This window comes from Podarcis cretensis (genome assembly GCF_951804945.1).
Source record: "Podarcis cretensis genome assembly, chromosome: 17".
Classification (NCBI taxonomy): domain Eukaryota; kingdom Metazoa; phylum Chordata; class Lepidosauria; order Squamata; family Lacertidae; genus Podarcis; species Podarcis cretensis.
The window spans coordinates 37,046,934-37,072,702 of record NC_137187.1 but is presented as its reverse complement, the minus strand read 5'-3'; the positions used below and the strand labels follow the sequence as shown (position 1 = coordinate 37,072,702).

At 45.6% G+C, this 25,769-nt stretch overlaps 2 protein-coding genes and 1 long non-coding RNA gene across 11 annotated transcripts; 2 read left to right on the top strand and 1 right to left on the bottom strand.

The window, feature by feature from the left end:
- The first annotated feature begins 1,291 nt into the window (after positions 1-1,291).
- Positions 1,292-5,868, top strand: ABT1 (activator of basal transcription 1). Of its 3 annotated transcripts, none has more exons than XM_079960142.1 (4): positions 1,292-1,332; positions 2,127-2,477; positions 2,887-3,062; positions 4,051-5,868. In XM_079960142.1, the coding sequence occupies exons 2-4, from the start codon at positions 2,213-2,215 to the stop codon at positions 4,387-4,389; spliced, it is 780 nt and encodes a 259-aa protein (XP_079816268.1). In that variant the 5' UTR covers positions 1,292-1,332; positions 2,127-2,212; the 3' UTR covers positions 4,390-5,868. The 3 variants fall into 3 exon arrangements, with proteins under 3 accessions (XP_079816268.1, XP_079816267.1, XP_079816269.1); XM_079960141.1 differs by having other exon boundaries at positions 1,310-1,362; XM_079960143.1 differs by lacking the exon at positions 1,292-1,332 and adding an exon at positions 1,465-1,524.
- A 3,632-nt stretch (positions 5,869-9,500) lies between these two features.
- Positions 9,501-10,850, top strand: LOC307206783. Its single transcript, XR_013834489.1, has 2 exons — positions 9,501-9,852; positions 9,889-10,850. It is a non-coding gene; the product is annotated as an uncharacterized lncRNA (long non-coding RNA).
- Positions 10,851-11,455: 605 nt separating this feature from the next.
- LOC307206762 (cold-inducible RNA-binding protein-like) lies at positions 11,456-24,927 on the bottom strand. Of its 7 annotated transcripts, none has more exons than XR_013834475.1 (8): positions 24,769-24,927; positions 22,165-22,279; positions 20,148-20,254; positions 19,493-19,586; positions 19,322-19,400; positions 17,671-17,734; positions 11,969-14,091; positions 11,456-11,859 (listed from the first exon to the last, which is right to left on the bottom strand). XR_013834475.1 is itself a non-coding variant. In XM_079960166.1 (7 exons), the coding sequence occupies exons 2-6, from the start codon at positions 22,265-22,267 to the stop codon at positions 17,671-17,673; spliced, it is 447 nt and encodes a 148-aa protein (XP_079816292.1). In that variant the 5' UTR covers positions 22,268-22,279; positions 24,769-24,927; the 3' UTR covers positions 11,456-11,859. The 7 variants fall into 7 exon arrangements, 3 of the variants coding, with proteins under 3 accessions (XP_079816292.1, XP_079816291.1, XP_079816293.1); XR_013834476.1 differs by having other exon boundaries at positions 12,018-14,091; XR_013834477.1 differs by having other exon boundaries at positions 13,995-14,091.
- Between the last annotated feature and the right edge of the window lie 842 nt (positions 24,928-25,769).

Sequence of the window (25,769 nt, the reverse complement as noted above, 5' to 3'; positions counted from 1 at the left end):
ACCCTCCCACCAGATGTCAAAGAGAACACCAACTACCAGACTTTTAGAAGACATCTGAAGGCAGCCCTGTTTAGGGAAGCTTTTAATGTTTAACAGATTATTGTATTTAAATACTTTGTTGGAAGTCGCCCAGAGTGGCTGGGGAAACCCAGTCAGATGGGTGGGGTAATTTATAAATAATAAATTATTATTATTATTATTATTATTATTATTATTATTATTACTGCATGGCACCTACGGCCCCGGCCCCCCAGTCGCTGGGCCAAGCTGGCACTCCTGGCCCTCACCCGTACCTTGTGACCTCAAAGCTCGCTTTTTAATTTATTTATTTTTATAAAAAAAAGCCTATTAATTTTGCACATAGTTTAGGAAAAAAATAAAACGCAACAGGAGAGAAATGGTGAAGGGCATTTTGGTGGGCAGCGGATGGGAACAATGTAGGAGACCGGGCTGCCGTAGGCTTCGCAGAAGCGATGCAATAATAGGAGAGGAACTGGAAACGAGCGCGGAATGGGAGGCATTAAAAAATATCACAGCAATTCTGCAAAAATCATGCCTTTCCCCCTGTTTGCCATATGTCCGCCGAGAATGCCGCCCAGGGCAGCTGCGCCCTGCTCGTGAGGTCCAGCTCCAAGGGCCTTCTGGCGGTTCCCTCATTGCGAGAAGCAAAGCTACAGGGAACCAGGCAGAGGGCCTTCTCGGTAGTGGCGCCCGCCCTGTGGAACGCCCTTCCAGCAGATGTCAAAGCGATAAATAACTACCTGACATTCAGAAGACATCTTAAGGCAGCCCTGTTCAGGGAAGTTTTTAATCTGTGATATTTTAGTGTATTTTTGGTTTTTATGGAAGCCGCCCAGAGTGGCTGGGGAGACCCAGCCAGATGGGCGGGGTACAAATAATAAATTATTATTATTATTATTATTATTACAGCGGACCAAGGGGCTGCACTGGATCCCTCGACCCTGAAAATCAGAGAATCGGGCGCTTTGGCAGGAACTGCGGCAGCTTGCAACACCGCTCGGAGGTGTTTGTTTTTAAAGCAGGTTTTTTAGCTGCTTTGTGCAAATAAAAGAAAAAAAAATAAGTAAATGCATCAATAAAGATTCAATAATGATCTCTTCAGACGGGCCTAAAAATTCTTCTGACTGAGTCGTGCCAAACCAGAGGCGGCTTCTCCTTTTGCACGGAGTCGGAGTGGCTGCGCATGCGTGTCACTCGTCCCTTTTCCTATCTCTATGGGGTGGGGAGGCGGGGCTTGGACTTCCTTTTACCGCCTTCTTTTTGCGACAGCTGCCGGAAGTGAGCGCCGGAAGTACTCCGCGCAGATTCCAGGTGGGCGCCGAGCGGGAGAGTTCTTCGCGGGTACGGAAGGGAGCGAGTGGCGGGGACGGGACACGGTCGAGGCAGGGGAGGGGAGCGGAGGGGCATTAGAGGGGGGTTTAAGGCTTAGACCTGCTTGGCATGGACACGCGTGCGCGCACGTGTGAAGGCGTGCACGCAACATCATGCAGGGCAGCAGCACGTGTAAGCGCCTTGATTGTTCCTTCCACACCCTTTGAGAACCACTGCTTTATGCTGTATTGTTAGCATTGTATTCGGCCTACCAGGCCACAGTATAGCGCCCGAGAAGCAGACAGGACTGGGCAACGCAGACTTCCATCATCCTACCCAGTAGTGGCTGCTGCCAGCCAGGGCTTATGGCAGGGGTCAGCAAACTTTTTCAGCAGGGGGCCGGTCCACTGTCCCTCAGACCTTGTGGGGGGCCGGACTATATTTTGAAGGGGGGGGGGAATGAATGAATTCGTATGCCCCACAAATAACCCAGAGATGCATCTTAAATAAAAGCATACATTCTACTCATGGAAAAACATGCTGATTCCTGGACAGTCTGCGGGCCGGATTTAGAAGGCTATTGGGCCACATCTGGCCCCCGGGTCTTAGTTTGCCTACCCGTGGCTTATGGGATAAGGAGCAATATAAATGTCAAGTGACAATAAATGTCGTGCACTGAGACATTGAGGGATCCCCATGGGTGGCAGTGGGGGTCTGGGTGTTAACATGAGGCATTCTCTCCCTTACAGATTCCTGAGTGTTGTTATTTTTTGAAATGTCTCTTCTCCTTGCAGGAAGAAAGCAGCCTCTCAGCACAACCTTCCCTTTTCCCCCCAGCGCCATCCAGTATAATAATAATAGCAGTAAGAGCAACGCTTGGATGGCTGATCAAGGTGTAGAGAAGTGTCAGGAGACACCAAGAACTGAAGACTTGGTAATGGACGTTGAAGAGGAAGAGGCAGAGACTGACCAGAAGGAGGAAGGAAGTGAGGTTCAGTTGGATCTCTCCACTGAAGATGGCGCCAAAAAAGTTGTGCCAGGCATAATTTACCTTGGTCACATCCCTCCTCGCTTCCGGCCACGACACGTCCGTAACTTGCTTAGTGTGCATGGTGAAGTAGGACGTATTTTCCTGCAGCCTGAAGGTGAGCCTTCTTTGTGTGTACTGGGGAGCAGTGGGCAGGGGTGGGTGGGTCTGCCAGTCAGCTGAACAGGGTCAGGCAGAATAAACGCCATGGTGAAAGGCTACGAAGCAAAATATCATGTTGAATGCAGGCATCCTTAGAACCAGTGTCAGCATCTGGTATGGGGAGCGTATGAAGGACGTGGAGATTAGTGTAGAGAAGCTGATTTCAGAGTGTTATTTGATTTATGATATGTATGCCACCTTAATTGAAGCGTTGAGCAATTCTTACATTTTCAAAGGGTGTGAAAAAAGCTACAGTTGAGTGAGAAATCTAGAAGCCAGTGGATGTGTGGACTGAGGTTGCATTTAAAACTAGGCCATTGTCACATTCTGCACAAACCTGTAACCCTCCTCTCTGTGTCCTGCAGAGCGATTTATACGAAAGAAAAAGAAGAAAGCAGGTAGCAATGCCAAGAACTTCACTGAAGGCTGGGTAGAATTCAGGGATAAACGTGTGGCAAAGGTGGTAGCTGCCAGTTTGCACAATACGCCCATGGGTGTCCGCAAGAGGAGCCGATTCCATTATGACCTCTGGAATATGAAGGTAAGTGGGTGCTGAGGGCTGCGCCAGTAAATAAGGATTACTCCCTTCGCATCTAGTTGATCTTGTGACTTAAACTCTCCGTTGAAGGAATGAGGTGTAAAGTGACCTTTCTGAAGGTACCGGACCTTCCCTCTCACGCTCTCCTTGGATGAAGTCATGAGTTTGCAAAAGCCTCTCTCACATCCATCTTCTATTCATTAATGTGGTGCAAAACAAACTGCTTTACAAAACTATGCTTGGAAGGGTGGGCACAAATATCACAGTGCTTCTTGCTCCCAAAGCCCAGGGAGCTGGGGGGGGGGGGTGGAGAAACAGGGATGGTCAAGTCCAGAGTTGACCCTCGAAGTAATATTTCACTTCCAAGGAGTAGAAACAATGAATCCATATGTGTATCTTTTCCTATGCAAACAGCATCGCATTGGCAAATCAGCTACATTCTGGAATAGCAGTGGGCTGCTGCCAAATGTTGGTCATGAGGGGATACTTTTTGGGGAGTACAGTCATTTCTCTGCTCCCATTCCTGCTCCTTTTGATGATGTCACATCATCCAAGTACGAGTTCTCCATATCACTAAAATGTTTAATGCTGCATGATTATGGAGATTAACCCACTGAGCAGGGGTCCCCAGACTAATGTCTGGAGAACAGAGGTGCTTCTTGATCATTCAGACGTTGGCCATTCCTGGTTGCACGATTGTCAAATCTCTTAAGCCTACATTTTAATAAAGGGAAGGAAAAGAGACCACAGGACTCTATGCACTGTATAAAGAATCACTCTTAGAAAGTGTTAAGAAGATGCTGTACCTCTGCTGTTGGAGGCGGCACGCCTTTAAATGCCTGTTGCTGGGAGTGGCCTGTGGAGGACGTCCCTCTTGCAGGCTTCCCATAGGGGCATCTGGTTGGCCACAGTTAGAAGCAGAGTGCTGGATTCGGGCCTTTGGTCTGATCCTGCAAGGCCCTTCTTAAGTTTCCTTGTCTTTTGTCCCCAGTATCTGCACCGCTTCAAGTGGACTCACCTGAGCGAGCGACTGGCCTATGAGCGTCAGGTGCGGCAGCAGCGCATGCGGGCCGAAGTTTCACTGGCCAAGCGCGAGACTAATTTCTACCTGCAGAACGTAGAGAAGAGCAAGCGCTTTTCAGAAAAGGGCAATCGGGGGGGACAGGAGGAGAAGAGCTGGGGCTTTGTCCAGCGCCAGACTGAGGAAGAAATCCAGACCAGCAAAGGGGACAAGTGCCTGAAGAAGCAGTTGGCCCGGGCTGCTGAGATCCAGCAGAAATCCCAGTCAAACAGCTCTCTGCTATCCAAGATCTTCAATATCCAACAGTAGCGCTTGTCTTCTGGAATGTCAGATTTGCTGCTGACCCTGGTTTAGCTGCTGGCTGCTGGGTTTTTATAAGCCAAGCAGACTCAGTCTATTCTTGAACCTGCCAAAGCAGGCAGGGGAAGTTCATTCTTTGTTGCACGGCACATTTTATACATACGCTGTGGTTGTAAAACTTGTTGATCTTTCTGCTGTGCGGAGCCTCTTTTTAGAGAGCTGTCCAGCTTTGCCTGAGCAGCATTAAAGCTTTCCCCTGTGGGGATTTGGCAAAGGCTTGCTCTTTTGGTGGTTCTCTTGGTGGCTGAGATTGGCGCTGGCCGTCCCACCTTGCCCAGTCCTGAATCAAATTCAGAAGTTGATCCAGCGGAAGAGTGTGCTGTTCTAGATCGGATGCTACTGCGGGGGAGGGGAGCTGAAACTAGCTGGAATCCAGTTGCTAATAGGAACCTTGATCTTCATTTAGAAATTGGGGGGGGGGGGACAGGCCAAGCACTGCCTTTGTGGACATTTCAGTTCTCTGTCGCTGATCATCCAAGGTACTTTGGAATGAGATGCGCCAAATGGGGATTCTAAGTGTTTTGGTGACATTAAGGTGATAATACTTTTAAGTCAACATGCAGCTGGTATTTGAAACAGACATCAGGGGCTAGAACAGCAATAATCACACAGACCCCATGAAAATGTTATTTTTCCAAAAAGTATTGAATTGGGTTTGGGATCAATCACTTTCATATATTGTCCAAAAATGTGGTCTGTTACTACTGGAATTATTTAAATTTTTCATTGTTTTTATTTTGCATTTCACAGTGTTTCAACAATAGAAATTAAGCCTAAGCAGACTCCACCTACATTAGGAATTATTTCCATTATTAATGTGTGTGTGTGAGAGAAGGCAGGTACCAACTGGTAAATAAAAAAATCTTTTTGAAGCACTGGTTATGTCTGTTCCTTAACCGCAGTGTGTGGACATCAAGTGGGAAGTGTTCTAAAGTAGTATCCGATTCCCTGTTTAGGTAAAAGAACAGTTGGATTATTGTAGCTCTGGTTTGAAATGCTCAGCATTTCTCTGGTAAGCCATACGCTGTATGATACATACAGCTTCATTATGCAGGAAAAGCTTGAAACAGAATTAGAGTTTTGCAGGTCCACAAACTCAGTTGAGGAGTTGGATTTGTGTCTGGTACTTGGAGCCCAGAAATCCCGATGAAAGCTGCTACGTTTTCATCCAAATGTCTTTTCTCTGCTGGGATATGATGGATGTGTTTTAGTTCTGCAATGTGGCTTCTGAATCTTACCTCCAGAGGAGGAGGGAGACATGGGAAGGCATAGAAACAAGCTGGTATAACGATTAACTTTGAGTTTACATATGAAGCGAGATTCATTCTCGGCCTCTTCTGCCTCTAAGTGAAAGATGGAGAGAGGTTCCTGCTGTACTGATGTGAGAAGGCAGACATAAAAATAAAAGCAATTTGACAGGCTCTGAAAGACTTTGAGAATTCCTTCTCCCTTCACTCCACCCTTTTCCTTCAAAACTGAACTATTTGTATCCCCTTCATGTTGTCCTAAATAAATGATTTAACCTCTCTTCGTCTGTATCTCCAGTCAGGATTCAGGCCCCATCACGGGACTGAAACTGCCTTGGTTGCATTGATGATCTCCGGCAGGCTATGCAAATAGGTGAAACCTGCCTCCTGGTCCTGCTGGATTTCTCAGTAGCCTTTGATACAGACCATGGTATGCTTCTGGACCATCTAGAGGAGTTGGGAGCTGGGGACATAGTTATCCAGTGGTTCTTATCCCTCTTAGGCTGTGTCCAGAAAGTGGTGTTGGAGGGGGGACAAGTGTTCCGACCTCTGGGAAGTCACTTGTGGGGTGCCTCAGGGCTCTGCCCCCCCCCCATTTTTTAACATCTATATGAAGCCTCTTGAGACAGATCATCAGGGGGTTTGGGGTATGTGTTCACCAGTATGTGGATGATACCCAGCTCTACCTCTTTTTAAACTGGAACCAGTAAAGGTGGTGAATGTCTTGTGTGTCTGGAGGTGGTTGGAAGATGGGTGGTGGTTAATGGATTGAGGCAGAGTCCTGACAAGACAGAAGTATTGTTTTGGGGGGCAGGTGTGAGGAATCCCTGGCCATGAATGGGGCACTGGTGCCTCAGAAGGACCAGGTGCGCAGCCTGGGAGTCATTTTGGACTCATAGTTGTCCATGGAAGTACAAGTCAATTCTGTGTCCAGGGTGGCCATCTACCAGCTCCATTTTTAGTATGCCAGCTGAGACCCTATTTATCTCAAAGTGGTTTACAAAAAGATAAAAAGAACATCGAGAAAATTTGCTGCATTTCCATTTTGCCCAGACAAATAGAAAGGCTTGTGGTTGTTTTGCATCATAGAACCAGGGGGTCATCTATTCTAGCCCAACCCCCTACAACGAAGATTTCTAAACTGTGTGCTGCAACACATCAGTGTCGGCTGCAGTTTGTAGGTGTGCTGCGCAAACACTCCCCACTCTCCTCCAAGGGCTGGGAAAGGGTTAGTTTAACCTCTGGTTTGCTAGTAAAGCTAAATTACTGTGTTGCCAAATGATGCATGTCTAAAAAGTGTGTCACTAACATGAAAAGTTTGGAAAGCTGCCCAACAATGTAGAAATCTCTACACACAGTCCCCCATCCAATTTGAAACTGTACTGGACCTTGCTTAGCTTTGCAAATGTGTTAGCAGTTTTATAGCTGCACCACTAGGCATCATTTTCATTTTTTAAATTATTCTATTTCTTATCTGCCCTTGATCACAAAGCCCCAGGTTGGGTTTTATAGCAATTTAAAAATACTGTACAATCATACCTCGGGTTGAATGTGCTTCGGGATGAGCGCGTTCGAGTTGCACTCCGCAGCAACTAGGAAGTAACGGAGTGCGTTACTTCCGGGTTTTGCCGCTTGCGCTCAAAATGACGTCATGCGCAGAAGCAGCAAAAAGCGACGCATGCGTGCGCAGACATGCCGTCGCTAGTTACGTTTGCTTCTAGATGCGAACGGAGCTCCAGAACAGATCCCGTTCGCATCTAGAGGTACCACTGTATTAAAACAAAACAGTCAAAAAGGACAGGGTAAATCCTAAAAAATGTCTCAGGGGTCAAAGGCCATGTAGAGATGCATCTTCAGCAACTCCAAAGCAAACTCTTAACAGCCCCTTACAGAGGCCCGTTTTGTGGGCCAGAACCTCACTGCAGCATGCAGAGGCCAACATGCTGCAGGATGCATTTCACGAGCATTTCCTTTCCATCCAAAAGGCTGCTTTGGGGACAAAGATGTGCTTTTGGCTGCATTGCAATGGCAAGCGATTACCACAAGGGGGAGGCAGAGTATGCACAACCTCTATACCAGAGGCAGGGGCTCTTTTCAAGTCGGAGGGCCACATTCTCTCTTGGGCAACCTCCTTGGGGCTGAATGCTGGTGGTGGGCAGAGAAACAAAACTGGCTTTTATTTTTGTGTATCAAGCTGCATTCCAGCCAGGTGAATGCGCTCAGGGGAGGCAGCAGCAGGGAACGTGCGCTGCAGACTGCCTAGAGGGCATTGGTAGAGCTTGCGATTTGTTGGTCCCCCTTGAATGCTCTGGAAGGGGCAGCCTGAGGACTTGCCCTGGAATCACACAACTTGAGCAGCTCCTTAGGCCTTCAGTTTTAGCAGCAGGTCTTAGAGGCCCCTCTAAATAAAGCTCCTGTTACTGAACTATCGGTTCCTGTTCTTGAACCCAGAAACGTTGCTCTCACTCCTGCTGTGCAAAGCAGCAAACCCGTTTTTCCGAGTGCGGGTCCTTACCCAGACCAAACTGCCCCGTCCCAATAGAAGAGGGAAATGGCAGCAAGCCTTACAGGAACCCCAAGGTGTACAAAAAATTATTACGGGAGGGGGGGAATCTCGAAAGGGAAAACCCAGAAGCAGCTCAACATGGGCTGACTTAAGCAAAGGGCGGGGGGGGGGGGGATGGAGCACCGCAGAAGCTGCTGGTGGCTGGAACCCTGAAGAGGAGCACTCTGCACAGCGCATTTTGCAGCAGGCTACCTTTGTATGCACCAGGGGTCAGCAACCTAAGGCCCATGGGCCAGAAGCAGCCCACAGAGGCCGTTTAATTGCCCCATGAGCCGAGCCGCCCGGCGAGTCCCTGCAAGCTGCGTTAAACCAGTGCAGTGCAGCTCAGGGACACTCTTCTGCGGCTCAGGAAGTAACTTCTGCACATGCCCAGACACCGGAAATTGCATCTGTGCATGTCCATGGCTACAGAAATCGCTTCTGTGCAGGCACAATTTTTGGCGTCTGGGCATGCACAGAAGTGATTTCTGGCGCAACAGACATGCGCAGTGACCCAGCCCATGCCCAGTAAGCCTTGCTGACCTCTGGTATACAGTCTTACCTTATAAGTCAAACGCCTTGTGAGTCGAACGTTTTGGCTCCCGAGCGCCGCAAACCCAGGAGTGTTCCAGTTTGCAAACGTTCTTTGGAATCCGAACACCCGACACGGCTTCCGATTGGCTGCAAGAGTTTCCTGCAGCCAATCAGAAGCTGCACCTTGGTTTCAAAATGTTTTGGAAGTCAAACGGACTTCCAGAACAGCCTCCATTCGACTTCCCAAGGTACAGCTGTGAATTTATAAAAGGGGGGGGGGGGATCTTTAGGAATGAGGCAAAGAGGTTAACACCACATGAGCTGATAGCCGCAGGGGTTTCCCCAAGAGGGGGGGGGGCATGTGCCTGGGAGGGGGCAGGAAGGTAGAGATGAGAAGCCCCATTGTATCCGCATCAGAATCTGTGTATGTTCATGTTTTTGTGTGCAGCTCCCAAGCCCTTGTACACAGCCTACATGCATAAAGCTTGTCTATATGTAAAGATTACAGAGGTGGTCAGTTTAACCTCTGCAGCTTGGGGCTGGACTGACCACTGCCATCCTTCCCCATCTGTATTCAATCTACACCTTCAAGATACTATTACCTCCTATGAACTGGGCCAGGTTCTGAGATCCTTGGGGGAGGGCCCTCTTTTGGTCCCGCCACCCTCACAAGCACGGCTGGCAGGGACATGGGACAGGGCCTTCTTGGTGGCTGCTCCCAGACTTAGGAATTTGATTTTTCATTTAAAATGCCTCCCTCCCCTGCCCTTCCTTTTGCAGCTGCAGTAAGAGGGCAATTGTTCTCTTGGTAGAAGTAATAGTAGAAAAACAGCCTGTTCTCTTATTTTTTGAAGCAACACGTCTAGCAGTGTGAAATGGCAGGTTGTGCAGTACACAGCACCTTGCAGTTTAACATCTGTGCTTTTAGTTGCTCATGCATTAAAGAAGTTGCAGCTGCCCCTCTTCTCAAGAGAACTGTGTGTTCTTGAAAGAAGCTGAAACCTTAAGAATGTCACCGGCCAACAAAAATTTAATGACATTCCCAAAAGGCAAAAAAGTGGGGGGCACAGTAATTACCAGGAACAGGTACCAGAAAATAGGGGTACCAATTACCAAGAACAGGTACAGAAAATAGTACTTTTGACAAGTCAATCTCTGAGCACAAGTCAAATGCAAGTATGTAGCACGATACTTAAAAAATGTATTGCTATCAAAGGAACTGCACAATTTGCAAAAGCAGTTAAAATAATGCACAAATACATTTTATTTCTGAGCTCTGCAGATCTTCAAAAAAAATTTCCTATGAGGAAATATAAGACTATTGACACTGCTTCTCAACAGGAAATGGTGTTGGCATCGTTCAGGCATGCATGTCCTACTTCTAAAAAAAGAAAGAAGAGTTTTTCAACCTTCTGGTTCCAGAGAATTCATTTTCTTCCTGGTCAAGTTGCCAACTCTAAGCTCCCTTGTGACACAATCAAATATAGTGTTTTAGATTGCTGTTTGCTTTTCACCACTTTCTTCCTGACAGGAAACATTTAGGTGGCAAAAGTAAACAACACAACCCTTCCACAATTAGTTCTATAATAAATAGATAGAAAAACTGTGAATTGGAGGTGCCCCCCCCCCAATCCAGATCAGGACCTTGCTAGTGAAGCAGGAGGTAAGTTATCTATTTCAGGCCCAATACCTCGTTTTCTGCCTGTTGGATTTCAATCTGACTCCATGCAGATCAAAGATACCTGAAATAATCAGGTAGAAATAAGGAGTCATTATTTGGTTCCATAGATCTAATTGTCATTGAGTGACAAAGAATGCTGAAACTAGTCTATAATGTATCCTATTTTAACCTGAATTATACTGTTTCTGTAATTTTTAAATTGATTTTCTTGTTTTTTTGTAAACTGCTTAGATGGCTTCCCCTTTTTAAAATGTTTGATATTTTACTATGTTTTATGTGTGCTGTAAGCCACCAAAGTGGCAGGGGAAACCTAGCCAGATGGGTGGGATATAAATAGTAAAATCTTCTTCTTCTTCTTCACAATCAGTATGTATAAATTTTAGGAAATACCACTGCTTTTTTATATATATATAGTCACAGGAAATCCTGATTGCCAATATCCCATTTCACATCTGGATACATCCTCAGCTTCTCATTCTTGGCCTTTGTACATAAAATCAATCAACCCTGCTCTGGGCTACTTTCGGAGGGAGATATAAATTGAACAAACCCGATTTAAATCAGAATGGAGAAACCTCTGCAGGATCAGACTCACCCTGTAGTAGAAAAGGCAAACAACTTTGCATGCAAATGTATGTATTCAAATGTATGTATAGTGGCAGCTGCTTCTTGTAGAAAAGGGAGCTTTCAGCTAAGCAGCAACAGGGGAAGACTGCTGCCACAAAGCAGTCCCCTCTCCCCAGCCAGGAACTGTCGAAGGATATTATGGTTGATGATATAAATAACCAGACTGAACAGGGATGGACTCGCCCCGCCCCACTAGTCTCTGGTGTAGATTATCTCTTGAGGGTTGGAAGATGTCTCGGTCCTAGATTTGGGCTAGAAACCAGATTGGAATAGAATTAATCCAGATCGTTCAAAACCCTCTGGAGCTGAGATGTTGCCACAGGCTTCAGCACCTTTATATTGCTTGAGCAATATAAAATAAATTCTTCAAAACAAGGTACCTAATGATTTCTGGAAGATGTTTATTGTAAAAAAAAACAAAAAAACATTTCTGGCAAAATGCTCGAAGGCTGCATCTTACGCCGATAATGGCAGGCCAGGATTTTAAGTGGTTTGGCTGAGAATCATCATCTCCGAGGATTAAGAGTAAGTCCCTGCTACTTTGATGGGGCTTCAGAACCCTGCTTGCCAAATTGCCCCTGGAAGGGGGAACAGGGGACAAAAAAGAAAGTTTGGGCATGAAGGTAAATAAAGGACACCTTCCTTCAACGCTCCCCAGTATTTCATCTGATTCTAAGCACTAATACAGCCTGCCTTTTCTCTGAAAAGCAGCCATTTGCTAAGGCTGCTTCTTCAGGACTTGTGTGGTAGCGGCAGTCCTTCTCAGGATCTCTCACTGGCTCACTCTGAAAGACAAAGAAAGGAAGCACAATACTTTTGGTCTTCAAACATCTACTCACCTCTGGAACAGATCGCCTCCTTGGGGGGGAAAACCACACAAGCAATTACACCCACCTTGCACTGCCCTGTCCCTTCATAGCAGAATTCAAGTCAGGCTCTTTACCTTTCTGCCACCCTACTAATGATTTGAGGACTTTCTTCCAGGCTGCTTTGAGGTGGGGCACCATCAGTGCTTGTAGTAGCGGCATCAGTTTCTGAGTCAGCGGAGATGAGTTCTCAAGTGCCACTGTCCAATGCAGAGGGATACCAAAGCTACAAAGAGACATCCAGCAGGATTCTGTTCCTCTGAAGAGTAAGAAGCCTTCCATATCTCCCCTTCCCTGAGCTGCAATTCCAATTGCCACTGCATTGCACTGTGTGCCCCACTTCAATTAAATGTGTGCACCACATACTGACTTTCAACAGGAAAACCTAAGCTGGTCTGCAACAGTGCATGCGCCTTTTTAAAAGAAAAGAAAGGAAAATAATTTCTTTATTGACGCTTTACAGCTTTTGGAAGCCTTCTAAGCATGAAGATATTAAAAATTCACAACCTAGTCTCAGGACAAATGCACCTTAGCATCTAACCAGCATGTTTTTAAAAACCGGATATTGAATCAGCTGGTGGGATCAGAGAGGGAAAGTAACCCTTTTTCTCCTTCGTTTCTACTCATCCTGAGGAAAATCCCTTCTCCGAAGATGTTATTTGCATTTGGGGTGGGGTGGGGGAAGGCTTTCCTCAGCACCAACAGATGGGACTTCCTCTTCAGAAAAGGATTCCCCCCCCCCAGGACCACAGAAGGGGAGGAATGGATTAAGTTCCTCTCCATGCCTGCCCTGATCCGATTGCTATCATATATTTATATACTGCTTTTCATCCTAGGGAAGCCTTGAAGTGGTGAACCCTTTAAACACAAAATATACGCTAAAGTACAAGGAAACACCATAAATCAACCAGCAAGCAAAACAGTGCTAGGCCACAAAATAACTTCATGAGGGCCAAAAGCAAGCTGCCACAGTAGAGAATTAAAGGGTGCTCTCAGCAACACTACACCCCACACACACTTGGAGGGGTCGAAAAACACCAACAAGAAATTCAAAACTAAACTCAACAAGAACCAAGGGTGTTCTCACGAAAACTTACTATTTCAGTTCTCCCAGCTGATACCATCAATTTCCACTTCCTGAAACAGCAGTGTTTAAGGTCCTGTGGTCAGTGGGTTGAATTTTAAATGGAGTGATGGCCACTTACGACAATAGAGGAAACAAATCTTGTTACAGCCTACTCTCAGCCAGAGACCCAAAGCTCTAGAACAGGATGGGGATGAGCTAACTATGCCCCATACATTTTCTGGAGTCACCCAGGTGTATGTGGATCAGGTTCTGCAGCTTTCTAACAAACCACAGCTAAGAAATGTGTTCAGCTCTTGGGCTCGGGAAGAAAATGAGCTTCCCACCCTGGCTTTTGGTGAGAGGAATGGAAGAGTAGTGCCATCAAGCAGTAGCAATGCCCCTGCTTCCAGCTTAGAGCCAAAATGAAGCAGGTTCTAAAAGGTCTGGCAGAAGTTGCACTATTTTGGCTGCAGAATGAAGAGCAGTAGGGAGAGTAAACTTTATACACAAGGAGCAGAGATGGGTAAACTCTGTCCTGCTCTTAAGTAGGCTGCACCCACAAGAAGCCAACGGCCAAGACTGGAGGAGCCACCGAAATAACCTCAACACACAAAAACTGCATGAGTCACAAGACTTTCTAGGCATTCTCAATGAACACTCGTGGAGCACTTCATGCAGCAATTTACAGAGAATTCTCTCTCTCTCTCATTGGACGGCATCTATCGATGTGGGGACATGGGAAAACACTGGTTTTTATGAAGGCTACACCAGCTGGAGTAAAGTTTTAATAAAAACCAAGTTTCGATGGAGGGGAGAAGCACTTTTCAGATGGTGCATCCATGCCATAGCAGATGCCACTGTTGATGTGTCTGTGTGCAAGTGTATTTGCATTACTTAATTAGTACTCATCCCACCCACCCCCAACCTAACTTCATTTTATTGGAAGGTTTGCCCCTCTATTTTAGAATGACCACATTAATATACGCACAAGACAGGAGCTCCAGAGAGGTACCCAAAGGGAAAGTCTTTTCTCAACTCCAGCCTTGAGGTAAACTCACTTCCGGATCCAGGGGTGCCCCTTCCACCTGCCAAATAAAGCCATGTTACAATTCTGGCTCAATACTCAATACCATGACTATCTTGTCAATGGAGCCTTGCTTGCTGAATTCAGATGTCTTGGGTTTAATCCACATTAAATATTTTACAGGCATTCCATCTTCCTTCTTGAAGACAACGGTATTTTAATCCTCTGCTCACAAAACGGGATCGGAGCAAAAGGTTGGTATCACCATGGTTTTAAAAGCAACCACAAGAAACCACTGCCTAACTAAGCCAATGGGCCACTGAAACAACCTGGATACACAATGATTGCACAAGTTTGATAATCTACAAGCATTCTCAATCAAAAATCCTACACTTGATGCAGCAATTTATAGAATGTTCTTGACTCTTGTACCATTAGCTCCTCTCACTACAACTGAAATGAGATGTATTTAAATCTGATTTGGTTTCAACAGATGCAGGTAAAGTGGCAGACACCCATCAGCTTTCATCTATCATCAAACAAGTCCAGAGTGATTTCTTAAGATTTTAAAGTCACGACAATGTGTGCTTACCATTCCCATCAAAATACCTACAAGGTGTCTCTCTCTCTCACACACACACACCAGCCCAGGTCCCGTCCCCCCCAGAATGGTTTTACTGTAATTTCAAAAATACTTGCATTGAAACACAACCACCCACCCCACTCAAGACTTTTGGCTTTGTGGAGTTTTCTCCCTGCTCCATTTAAACAAAGCAAAGGAAGAAACCAGTTTATTGTGGTCAGAAAGCTCAGCCTCCCACTCATAAGATGCCAAAGTAGCATTGGTGGAGCTTGCCTACTAAAACAACCAGTTCGTATTTTGAAACAACTGGTAATTTTATTTTTCCACTCTGTCATTTAATTACTTGATTTTTAATGTCTTAATTGTGTATTTTTATTGTTGTTAGATGTTAACTGTATTGAAAATCATACTGCCATATGTGTTTATGAAGGGTGTATATAAATGGCTTAAAAAGCCAACAGTGGAAACTCTCTTGTATCTGTCTCAAAACTGTACCCAACTAAGGAACCTGGCTTTTGGTAGCTCCAGTAAATTATACAGATATAAAGAACAGAAAAAGCAGTGAAGCAGGAGGCACTACCTCAGGCACCACCAAGATCAGTAAGTGCTCAGCCAGCAGCAGCAGCAACAGCAGTAGCAGCAGCAAACTCTTCCAGCAGGACAGGACACCAGAAGCCACAGCAAGAATCCCTTCCAATGAAGTATTGACTCTGTTCTGAAGCCCATGTATTTGTTGCCCCTGCCCTTTTCAGGGTCTCATAATAGTTCCGAGATTTATCACAAAACAAGCCTTAACGTAAATGTGACAAAACGCAGGTTGGCTACGAAATACGGCCTACGCAGAGGTCTGTGTACCCTTGCACAGTCTGTGCAAAACACAGCTGCATTCTACATCTAGGACACACAATGCAAATACGCCAAATTTGCATATGCTCTTATTTCAATTGTGCAATGAATGTTTACACTGCATGACTAGTCTAGTTTAGCTAGCCACAAGAAAAGGCAAGAAGGCGTGCAAAGCACTTCAAGTCTTTGAGCCCACGATGGGATAGCAGCTTCTGAGATTTTAGTAGGTAAACTCTCCTCTCCCCAAAATATATATTCAGGCGCATTGTCGATACTAAAACATGTTTCCCCCTTATTTTTAAAAATCAAAGCCTGGTATTTTCTGTAAGTCAAGGTGTACATCTTACACCATTTGGGAGGTAAAGTGGTGGTGTCTTTAACTCCCATGGAATCATGGCATAGAGCCCCACCTACACGTTAGCTCAGTGGTTTTCACACACTGCTTTGGGACCCTTTTCTTAGGTACCAGAGTACAGACATTGGCAACAGCAGATAACCTGCCCTATTAAGACAGATTGGCCACAGATACGGATATTCCTCTGTGATGTATATAGTCAAACAAGGAGTGGTATCGAACAAAGTTTACTCAGAGTAAACATACTGAAATTAATGGGCAAACTTTGTTATCAATGGGTATGCTTTTTGGTAAAAGTCAAGCTGAATACCACCCAAGGGATGATAGCCTGTACTCATGGATGCATCTAGTTCAGGCTCCACAGGCCAGGCTGGTATCTTACATGCTTATCCCAGAATACCTCAACAGCAGAGGTTCTGTGGCACAGAAGCCAATATAGAAAGAATCCCAAACACAAGGCACAAAGTTTCAAACTGACAATATTCAAAGTACCCAAATACAAATGCTTGTGGGATTTAGCCCACTGAACTAAGTACTGAAATTCCTCGGCATCTCCTCTCCAAGGTTTAACAAATACACAGCAGTTTAAAATATGTGCCATGTATTATGGCTTTAGATTGGCCATAGTTGAAGTGTTAAAACGTCAAGAACAAATTTCATTTTCAGAAGGGCATTTAATAGGCTTCGTGAAGCCAAAGAACTGAATACAGGAATTCCTTAACCACTTTTAGTACAATATCGAGTTACATGTGTGTCTTCCAGTTTAAAAAAAAATATAAACAAACGGTTTTTCAAGAACAACTTGCAAGTTCTGCAAGCTTCAGTTCTAGGTACATCATACAGTATAAATTCTGATTTCTGAAGATCAAACACACGTCTCCCTTTATAATCAAGGGGGTTTTGCCTTCCACCATACCCCTTGCTTGCTACACCATAGGACTTTTACAAAACTACAAGGTATTAATGCATTTATAAAAACAAGGAGGATCCTCACACCTTGCTCAGACTCTGGGGAATTATAGGTGAAGAATAGGTCAGAACCCCCATCTTGGTGTGTTAAAAGAAATCCAGGGGGTGGAGGTGGGGGAAAGCAATAAAAGTATGTATTCAAAAATGCTTAAACACACCTGTAAAAAAAAAGGCAAATTAAAATGTTTTCCTTCAGAAAGCTCTAACAGGCCATCCTGTAGCAGAAGCTGTTGGGCTGCTTGTGGTAAGACTACAAAAAGGGAAGATACAGGTAGAGAACTAAACAAGATTCAGCGAAGCTCCAAAAATCTTTATAAATACGGCCATTGGAAGGACGATCTTGATTCAGGAAGGATTTATGCTCGGTGCAAGCTGAGGACAAGAAGCAGGTACAAATCATAAAGTACACTGAAGAACATTGGTGCATGATGCTAACCTAGTCTCCCTCCTCCCAGCCCAGGGCAACTGTTTGCAGCCTTGGAGATGATGCAGGGTGGAAATTATCTGCCAGTAAATGAATATTTGCATACACCTTTTTTGTTTTTAGAAGACCCTATTAGGAATGTGGAGGTTTAATTCTCATAAACTTACGGTTCGGAGAAAGTTTCCGTGTATAAAAGGCTGTAGTCATGGTTTTTATAGACTGGTTCAACAGTGTCCCTTAAAAAAAAAAGTGTGTGGATGGGTTTAACTGTCCCATTTTTATTTTTTGTTTCACTCCAGCAACAGGCCAATTCTCCATACACAATTATGCTAGACTTGCTGATGAGGAAAGGAGGGAAAGGAGTTCTGCTGATAAAGTTAGTCTGTGACGTGAGAGAACTAAGTCCTATGCTTTAGTAGCTATCCTGTTATCAGAAGCAGATGATGCTTAGACATACACATACCTAGTTATCATAGTTGTCTCTGTAGGAGCTCCCAGAGTAACGGTCTCCATAGCCTCCTTGATTCCTTGAGAGAAAAAGCACAAAAGACTGATATGTCACTGCTGAGCTGCTGTTAAATGCTATACATTGAGTGAGATTCAATGTAGTATGAGCAGGCATCCATCCACTCATGCAGTGGGGATTCTTCTTTGCTTCCTCCCGCCCATGGAAAAAAAAATCTGATCTGGGGACCTGGAAGACCACCCAGAACCGATTTTGGGGCTGATGTCCCATTGTACAGGTGGGCATATTAAAATATCACTATAATGCCAAAATCACAAAAAGAACCTTTACGTGCAATACAGAATTGTTCATTTATAAACCTCATTCTTATTTAAGTGCTGTATATAAATTGGTCATTAAGAGAAGGACCAATTTAGTAATAAGGTTATAAAAAACTAGGATCCATTTCTAGCTATACTAGTTTTTCAAGATGTCTTTCCAATACTGTACCCAGTAAGCACCTATATGAATGCAAAATGGCAACTACTTCTTTGCTTCTTGCAGTTTTTGTAAAGCACCATGTACTCAGATGGCATAGGTGATGGGCATAGATCTGCATCACAAACTGACCAGAATCACAACACAAACCCAGGACGCGGTGGGAGCTATGGCCCTCTGAATATTGATGTACTACAACTCCCATCTTCCTTGAAAATTGGCTGCGCTGGCTGAGGCTGATGGGAGTCCAGCAACATAAAAAAGGCATCACTTTGGCTAAGTTGCCTTAGGGGCAAAGAGAAACCAGTTGGAAAGCAGGATTCCACGGTTGTTCAGATCGTGATACCAGTTTCAGACATTTTAAGCTGACAATGCATTGCATCAGCTCAAATTGCCTGCAGACGGCAAATGCGCAAGCAGACGGCGCCTGAAGAAGTTCTGGGTGACCACCTTCTCAGGCTCCGTCTGCCTGCACCTTTGAGTAAGTCCCCTGGCCTGCGCGAGCTGCAGCAGTATGTGGGCTCGCTCAGCTGAGGGGCTGGAGGATTCGCATCCCCCAGCTGAGCAGTTTAAGGAAATTGTGATGCCCCTCTGGCTCACATGAGCCAGAGATGTATAGGGGCCTGGACTGGGCGATGTATCTCAGCAATGTTGAAAACCAGGCATCATCCCAGACTAGATTCCAGCCACCACGGCCCACCAAAATGAAACATAAGCCAATCACAATACATGAAGGAACAAGGGCATACAGCTGCACTGTAATTTGATATTCATTTAACATTAACAATTTCAATTACAGTAAGTCAAGTCTTACTGGCAGACTCATACCCACCAACTGTGTTGCTATTTAGAAGAGAAACACAGGCATGGCAGGACTAGGACTAGTCTTCCTTTCTACATGATAGGGTGTTGTTAGTAAAACAGCAATACCTGCAGCTTCCATGCCATAGCAGCACACAGCTGGCTAAGCCTATTTCCTAGTGCTAAAATAATCAGGAGCACTTCAACAGCTCTCTTTTGCTACCTCTAAGGAAAAGTTTAATGGTTCAGAAGGAACTCTCAAACTGTTGTTCTAATACAGAACACAAAGGATCATGCTCTCAACATCATATTTGTAGGTACCACAATCTGCTGCAACCAAGTATCTCTTAGGTGTGTGTGCTGGTCTTACCTGCTGCCATAATAGTCTCTAGATCCACCATAGCCACCGCTTCTGTTATCATAACGGCCACCTCCATATCCTCCACCTCCTGCAGCAAAGACACAAATGTTTATCAAGCCTATTTGCTCCCACACCACTAAGCAGTTAGCACGGAAGGGCACATGCCACAGGAAAGCTCACCTCTGGAGAATCCACGTCCACGCCCTCTGCCTCCAGAAGAGCCACGGGAGGATTTTCCAGCCTGGTCCACTCTGATCTGACGCCCATCCACAGACTTGGGGAGAAGCAAGAGAACAAATCAGAGCCAGAGCTTTTAACAAGATGAATCTAATCTTCCAACCTGCTACCAAGGACGCAGGAGTCCAATATAATCAAAGCTTGGATTAAAAATATTTTTTAAAGCTGAATTCAGGAACACCAGTTTTGTGTATCTCACTGGTGCACCCCAACCAAACAGGACTGAACTTTCCACACAGACATCACTTATGACATCAGTTGAGAGTAACTTGGGAGTGAAATGGCCTCATGAGCGAAATGTGGATTCTGGGTTGACAAGCCAGAGGTTCCCCACCCCAGTTTAGAAGAGCATCATAAAGTCGCTTTAAAAAAAGGTGTATTAAGCAACCCTGGAGCTGTAATTCAGGACTAAAAATTATTACTGCTCACTGTGCAGCACACCCACCAAGATAATAGTAGGTAGTTACAACATTTTGCAATACAAGCATAACAGAAGATCACATCTAATAGCCCTCCATATTCTAGGAAGTTACAAAGAAAGTGGATGCAATAGAGAATGAATAAGAAATGGTGAACAATCTCTGCGGGCGACACTTACCTCTCCATTCATGGCCCTCATGGCATCCTTGGCATCTTCAGGACGGCAATAGGTAATAAAACCAAAACCCCTGGACCGCTGAGTCTCCCTGTCTTTCACCACAACCACTGGAGAGAGAAAAAATTGTAACAGATTATTTTCCTGGCTCTTTTTCTACATGTAGATGACAGCCGGTGTCCCTTGCCAGGTCCCTTCTTTAGCCCCACTTCAGACTCAAAGACTGCTTAGAAGGACATTATAACCACACAGGGACATCCGGGAAATAAGTTCCAAGAACTGGATGCTGAAGAATAAGAAAAACCCTGCTGTCTAGCTTACTGGGGAAACAAGATGCTGTTATTCATGAGCTCAGTTAATTTATTAACCAATCTCTCAATCACAAGAGCTTGCTTCCAGGAAACCTCAGACCTATACATCAAGGGTCTGTAGTATCAAAGCACAATCCCTCCCAACTAGACATATTGATACCTTTGTATTTTTGAATACAATTAATCACTTTGAAAACAAAGAAGATGCAGCCATATATCATTGGCATTCTTCATATCTAACTTATAAATGCCCCTCATCCCATTTTAACAGCTATAAATAATGACAACTTTAGATCAAGGTTTTATAAAATTCAGGCTATATTGAAACATTTTGCTAAAACGGGCTTCCTCAACCTCAGTCCTCCAGATGTTTTCAGCCTACAACTGCCATGATCCCTAGTTAGCAGAACCAGTAGTCTGGGATGATGGGAATTGTAGTCTCAAAACATCTGGAGGGCCGAGGTTGAGGAAGCATGTGCTAAAACATATAGTAAAGGATGCTTTTATAACCTGCGGGGTAGGGGAAGGAAACAGGCTGACTTCATGGTTTTCTCACACATGTGCAAGAGTGTGCATAGAGTTGAGAAGAAGGGGTGAGGAAACTGAACAGGGCTGGGAAATCATTGTGAATATTTACAGAACTGTTTTGGAGAGGAATGGGGGAAAGGTTGGATGTGTTTGGTAATGACTAAAGCAAGCCATGGGACTGAATGGCAAGCTTGCAATTTCAGTTTAATTAGATTAATGTTGAAACAGATGAGCAAGCCATAGTATTGATTAATTACAACACAATTTGGAGAAAGCAAGATGCACATCATTATTAACACTATATATTACCAGGAGTATCACTTCAGACTGCAGATATGTATCAAGTGCTCTCTCATGTTAACAAAACCCCATTTATTCAATATGAACATGGTTGGACAGTCTTCATCACACACTCATTTTGTACATTCAGAAAAAAGGATTTTACATGAATGAGCAGGCAAACCGCAGCTGTGATCTGAAGCGATACAGCACAGGAATTGCTAAATCAGGGGTAGGCAACCTAAGGCCCATGGGCCGGATGTGGCCCAATCGCCTTCTCAATCCGGCCCACGGATGGTCCATGAATCAGAGTCTTTTTACACCAGTAGAATGTGTCATTTTATTTAAAATGCATCTCTGGGTTATTTGTGGGGCATAGGAATTCGTTCATCCCCCCACCCCCAAAATACAGTCTGGTCCACCACATGGTCTGAGGGACGGTGGACCAGCCCACGGCTGAAGGTTGCTGACCCCTGTGCTAAATCATTCAAGGTTGCTGACATTAACACAGGGGTGAGGAACCTATGATCTGCAGGCCAAATGTTGGCATTGAAGGCTCTCTATCAGGCCCCAGGGACTTTTCCAGGCCACACCCCTCATCAGCCCCACTCAACAAACTCTAAGCAGCTTTGTTTTCTGGAATGCATCCTTGAATTACAATGGTGGCTCTTGCTTGCCTCAACAAAGAATGGCGATTTTCTGCCTCAGCCAAAGAGTTATCATGCCTTGAATGAAAGATGTGAAAGTCTTTAACTTATCATAGTATAGTTGCTAGCACTGTGTGAGTGCATACACTTGCAAACCCCAAAGCCCTACCAATTGGTTTCCTGGTGTAGAAACATTTAACAGATTCAGAACTTCTGTAATTACAAAATAAAATCAGGTGTGACACCCTTCCTCACCTTCTGCAATGTCTCCGTAGGGGGAGAACAACTGCTCCAGATTCTGCTCATTGGTGTCAAAACTGAGCCCTCCAATGAAGAGTTTTCCTTCATCCGATGCCATTGTTTAAGTGATCTGTAGGGAAGAAATGTGTTTAGAGATGGCAAGCATAGGTGGGAATAAGGACAAAAGATAACAGGCTACACTAGCAATTTACAAGTAGCTGCTCACTGACAACCAACAGCCCGTTTTCATTTTCCAGGAAAACAGATTATCATTATTCTTCATCTGTCAGCAAAACATCCAAGGCTTGCTGCTCTTTTGTAACCCAGTTTCTTTCCTTCTGCTGGACGGGGGCAAATTAATATTCATTAAACCAATGAATAATCTGGTACAAAGCCAGGGTTCTTGTTAATCTGCTGTATGGTCATCACCAATGTATAGGTTGCCCATATTGACCAGGGTCACATCTTCCTTTTGTAGCTTATCTTCATTAGTTGCCTGACTTCCAGTAGCAGTCTCACTTCCAGGCCAAGAGCCTCTTAACTTTGTTTTACTATCTGTTTTCCCACTGAACTGAGACCCATAATTATCTATTCCAACTGAGCATTGTAAACTTAACATGTTTACTTTCCGCTGCATGCCCTGAGGCAGAGACATTGAGAACCTGAAAAATTATTCTGTTTTTATTTGCAGCTATTTATCTGGAAGCAACAAACTGAAAAATAAATGTTGCTTATTTCCAGATGACTATGCATGTTTACTCAGAAGTATTATTTCCAGTAGGTCTTACTCCCAAGCAATTGTGCACAGAACTGCAGTCTTAACTGTAATCCTATGCAAACTTATCTGGGAATAAGCATCACTGAAAACAATGTGACTTACTCTCAAATAAGCATGTAATAAAGCAGCATATAGGTAGGATTGCTAATGCTGCCCTCTTGTTCTTTTGTTGTTTCCTATTTTAATACCAGACAAGGTGTTCTTGTGCCATTACTTTTAATGTTACAAGTTTTTATATCTTGAGCCTTCTACAGTAAAGGACAGTCTTAAGAGGGCATAAAAGTACATTTTACTGGACACAGAATGAGCCTAGCTGATGCAGTTCTTCATTATTCTAGAGACAATTAGATACAGGTGACTGGGCTTAGCTATAAGCAGGGAGGAGTTAACTAGCTACAAATGAGCAGTTAACTTGTTTTCCCAGTGATATAACTGTGTTAATCCCCAAACAAAGATGGAAGATGCTTATTTCCCCTACTCAAAGTGCCTATCTGAATTGCTCTCTCCAGAGCATCTGATAAGCTATCAGTCATTGAGGTTTGGACACACTAAGGCAAAATGCTAATAAACACTTCTTAATTTTCATCAATGCCTGCTTCAGAAAAATGGAAGGTTAATTGAAGGAAGCATGCAGGCTATCTTTCTCAGATGTGTTAAGGTGGCAGTGTTAAGCCACTTCCCTACTAGGGAGCCACCTTTCATACTATTTATGATTAAAGTGATTAGGGTGAACACACACTTTGAAACAAGTCCCCCCCCCCTATTTTTAATATTTTGTTGGAAGCCACCCAGAGTGGCTGTGGAAACCCAGTCAGATGGGCGTGATATAAATATTATATTATTATTATGGCAACCTCATTGTAACTAGTATTTTATGAGGGCTAATAGTTCAGCACATTTTCTATTTTACAGGAAAATGAGTGTTTATCTGCTTGGATTAAGTCCTTAGCCGTACAGGTGGATCTTACTTTCAAACTAAACATATTTTAAGATCAGGCGTTCTCGAACCATCTTATGAAGCCTGGTATTGGCTCCACCCTGTGCAGCAGCAACTACTAGAATGTTGTGGTCCATAATTTTGGTAACATGAGGCTGACGACCTGAGGCAGATTTCATCCATCAGGTGCGTATGGCAAGATCCTGCAATCTACTCAGTGCATCAATAGCTGGAACAAGTCATCGAAGGAAGGAAGGCAAGCAGGAGCTAGTGAGTGAGCGTTGCAGCGGCTCCCGACGGCTTATCAAGGCAGACGTGCAGAGAGAATGGGCTCCCATTCTTTGCCCCAACCCATCCACCCCTCCCCCCTGGTAAAATGGCCGCGAACACGTGGTCTGAGCAGAATGCGGGAAGGCGAGCTCAGCGCGTCTCACGTTCTACGGACTGAGACCCCAGCAGGCATGCGCAGAGACTACCCCGCTGCTGTCCCGCGCTCCGCGAACAGCCTTCGCGCAGGCGCAGTAAGCCAAGGGCTCCTCCTCTCCCGCCCCCGCGTTAAACCTGCTGCTACAGCGGACTTGACCACGTCTAAGGCTCTCCATCCCCCTGGAACCATTTCGTCCCTCCCCGGTGGTCTTCAGCAACGCACCGCTCCTCACGAAGGAGACTGAGAGAGCGGCGTTTCAAACACAAGAGTGTGCGCAGAGGGGCCCTCTCGTTCTTTATGGGCAGCCGCCGCCATTTTGTGGAGCGTCTCTCCCTTCAGCCTCCCCCGCCTCACACGGCGAAGAGGAGCCTTTCTTCCCCGTCACCCTCTCGGCTCCCCTCCCAATGCTCGATGCAGCGCCCCTCCTACGGCTTTCCTGCAGCGGCCTGGGCGCTTCCCCGGCGTCCAAGCACTCACCGAAGCCGGTCTCCGAGCAGGATGCGAAGAGAGCCGTTAGCCACTGAGGCAAGAGGGTATCGCGATGGCGCCGAGAGAGAGAGAGAGACGCAAGCGAGGAGAATGAAAGCGAGGCTGCGGTTAGGCCACGCCCGACACGCGGCTCCCGAGCCGGGATTGGCTGGGCGCGCGGAGGGCGGGGCCAAACCACAATGGCGACCACGCCACTCCCCCTCCTTCCCGCTCCCCCCAATTCATCTCCGAGGCCTCGTCGCCTCACGTGCGCCTGCGCGCCTGCCCCTCCCCCTCCCCTCTTTCAAAAGATAACCGACCAAAGCCGCGGCCTAGTCGAGCTCGCCTCGCTTTATCCTGAGGAAGCGCGCCTAAGCAGGCCCGCCTTCGCCAGCAGCTCTTCATTCGGAAGGCGAGAAAAGGCTGCGGCCCAAACGGTGCGGGAAGGATGCCGAACTCTGGCCCTTGGCCCATTAGCTCCGCGCTGCCTGCCCTGGCTGGCAGCGGCTCTCCAGGGTTTCAGGCAGGGAGTGTCGGATGAAGGGAGTGATGCTAAGGGAGCCAAGGTTTTACGTGTATGATGGCAGGTGTCTGCCTCGTGAGGCTCCACGGGCCGGAGGTTGCCTGCCTCTGCTCTCCACGGACTGGCAGCTGCTCTTTCTCGAGGGTTTCGGGCCGGGTTGCTGTCCCAAGCCCGCGTGCAGATGCTGCTGGGGATGGAGGCTGGAGCCTTCTAGCAAGGCAGACGCCGCGCCACCGAGCCAGGCCCTTCCCATAATGTGAGAGCGCCAAGAAAACAAAGGAAAAATCCGTGTTCCTCTGGTTGCTAGTTGATGGTGGCCAAGGTATAAATTAAGCCATCGCCCAGATTCCTCCCAAGTTTCCTACATTTTGACTTTACAATGAAGGGTAGTTTGCTTAAGTTACGATCTTATATTAATCTTGATCACTCAGAAGTAGAAAAATGTCTGTTCCCCTGAAAGGTGGCCCCTACTAAGACTTTCATTGCT

Bases quoted from the DNA above. Each gene is read 5' to 3' on its own strand.
- LOC307206762 (XM_079960166.1), bottom strand. From the start codon at position 22,267: ATGGCATCGGATGAAGGAAAACTCTTCATTGGAGGGCTCAGTTTTGAC. The intron at 20,255-22,164 runs GTGAGGAAGGGT...TTCTCTCTCCAG, and splicing joins CTACGGAGACATTGCAGAAG to TGGTTGTGGTGAAAGACAGG. The intron at 19,587-20,147 runs GTAAGTGTCGCC...CTTCTCCCCAAG, and splicing joins TGAGGGCCATGAATGGAGAG to TCTGTGGATGGGCGTCAGAT.
- ABT1 (XM_079960142.1), top strand. From the start codon at position 2,213: ATGGCTGATCAAGGTGTAGAGAAGTGTCAGGAGACACCAAGAACTGAA. The intron at 2,478-2,886 runs GTGAGCCTTCTT...TGTGTCCTGCAG, and splicing joins TATTTTCCTGCAGCCTGAAG to AGCGATTTATACGAAAGAAA. The intron at 3,063-4,050 runs GTAAGTGGGTGC...TTTTGTCCCCAG, and splicing joins ATGACCTCTGGAATATGAAG to TATCTGCACCGCTTCAAGTG.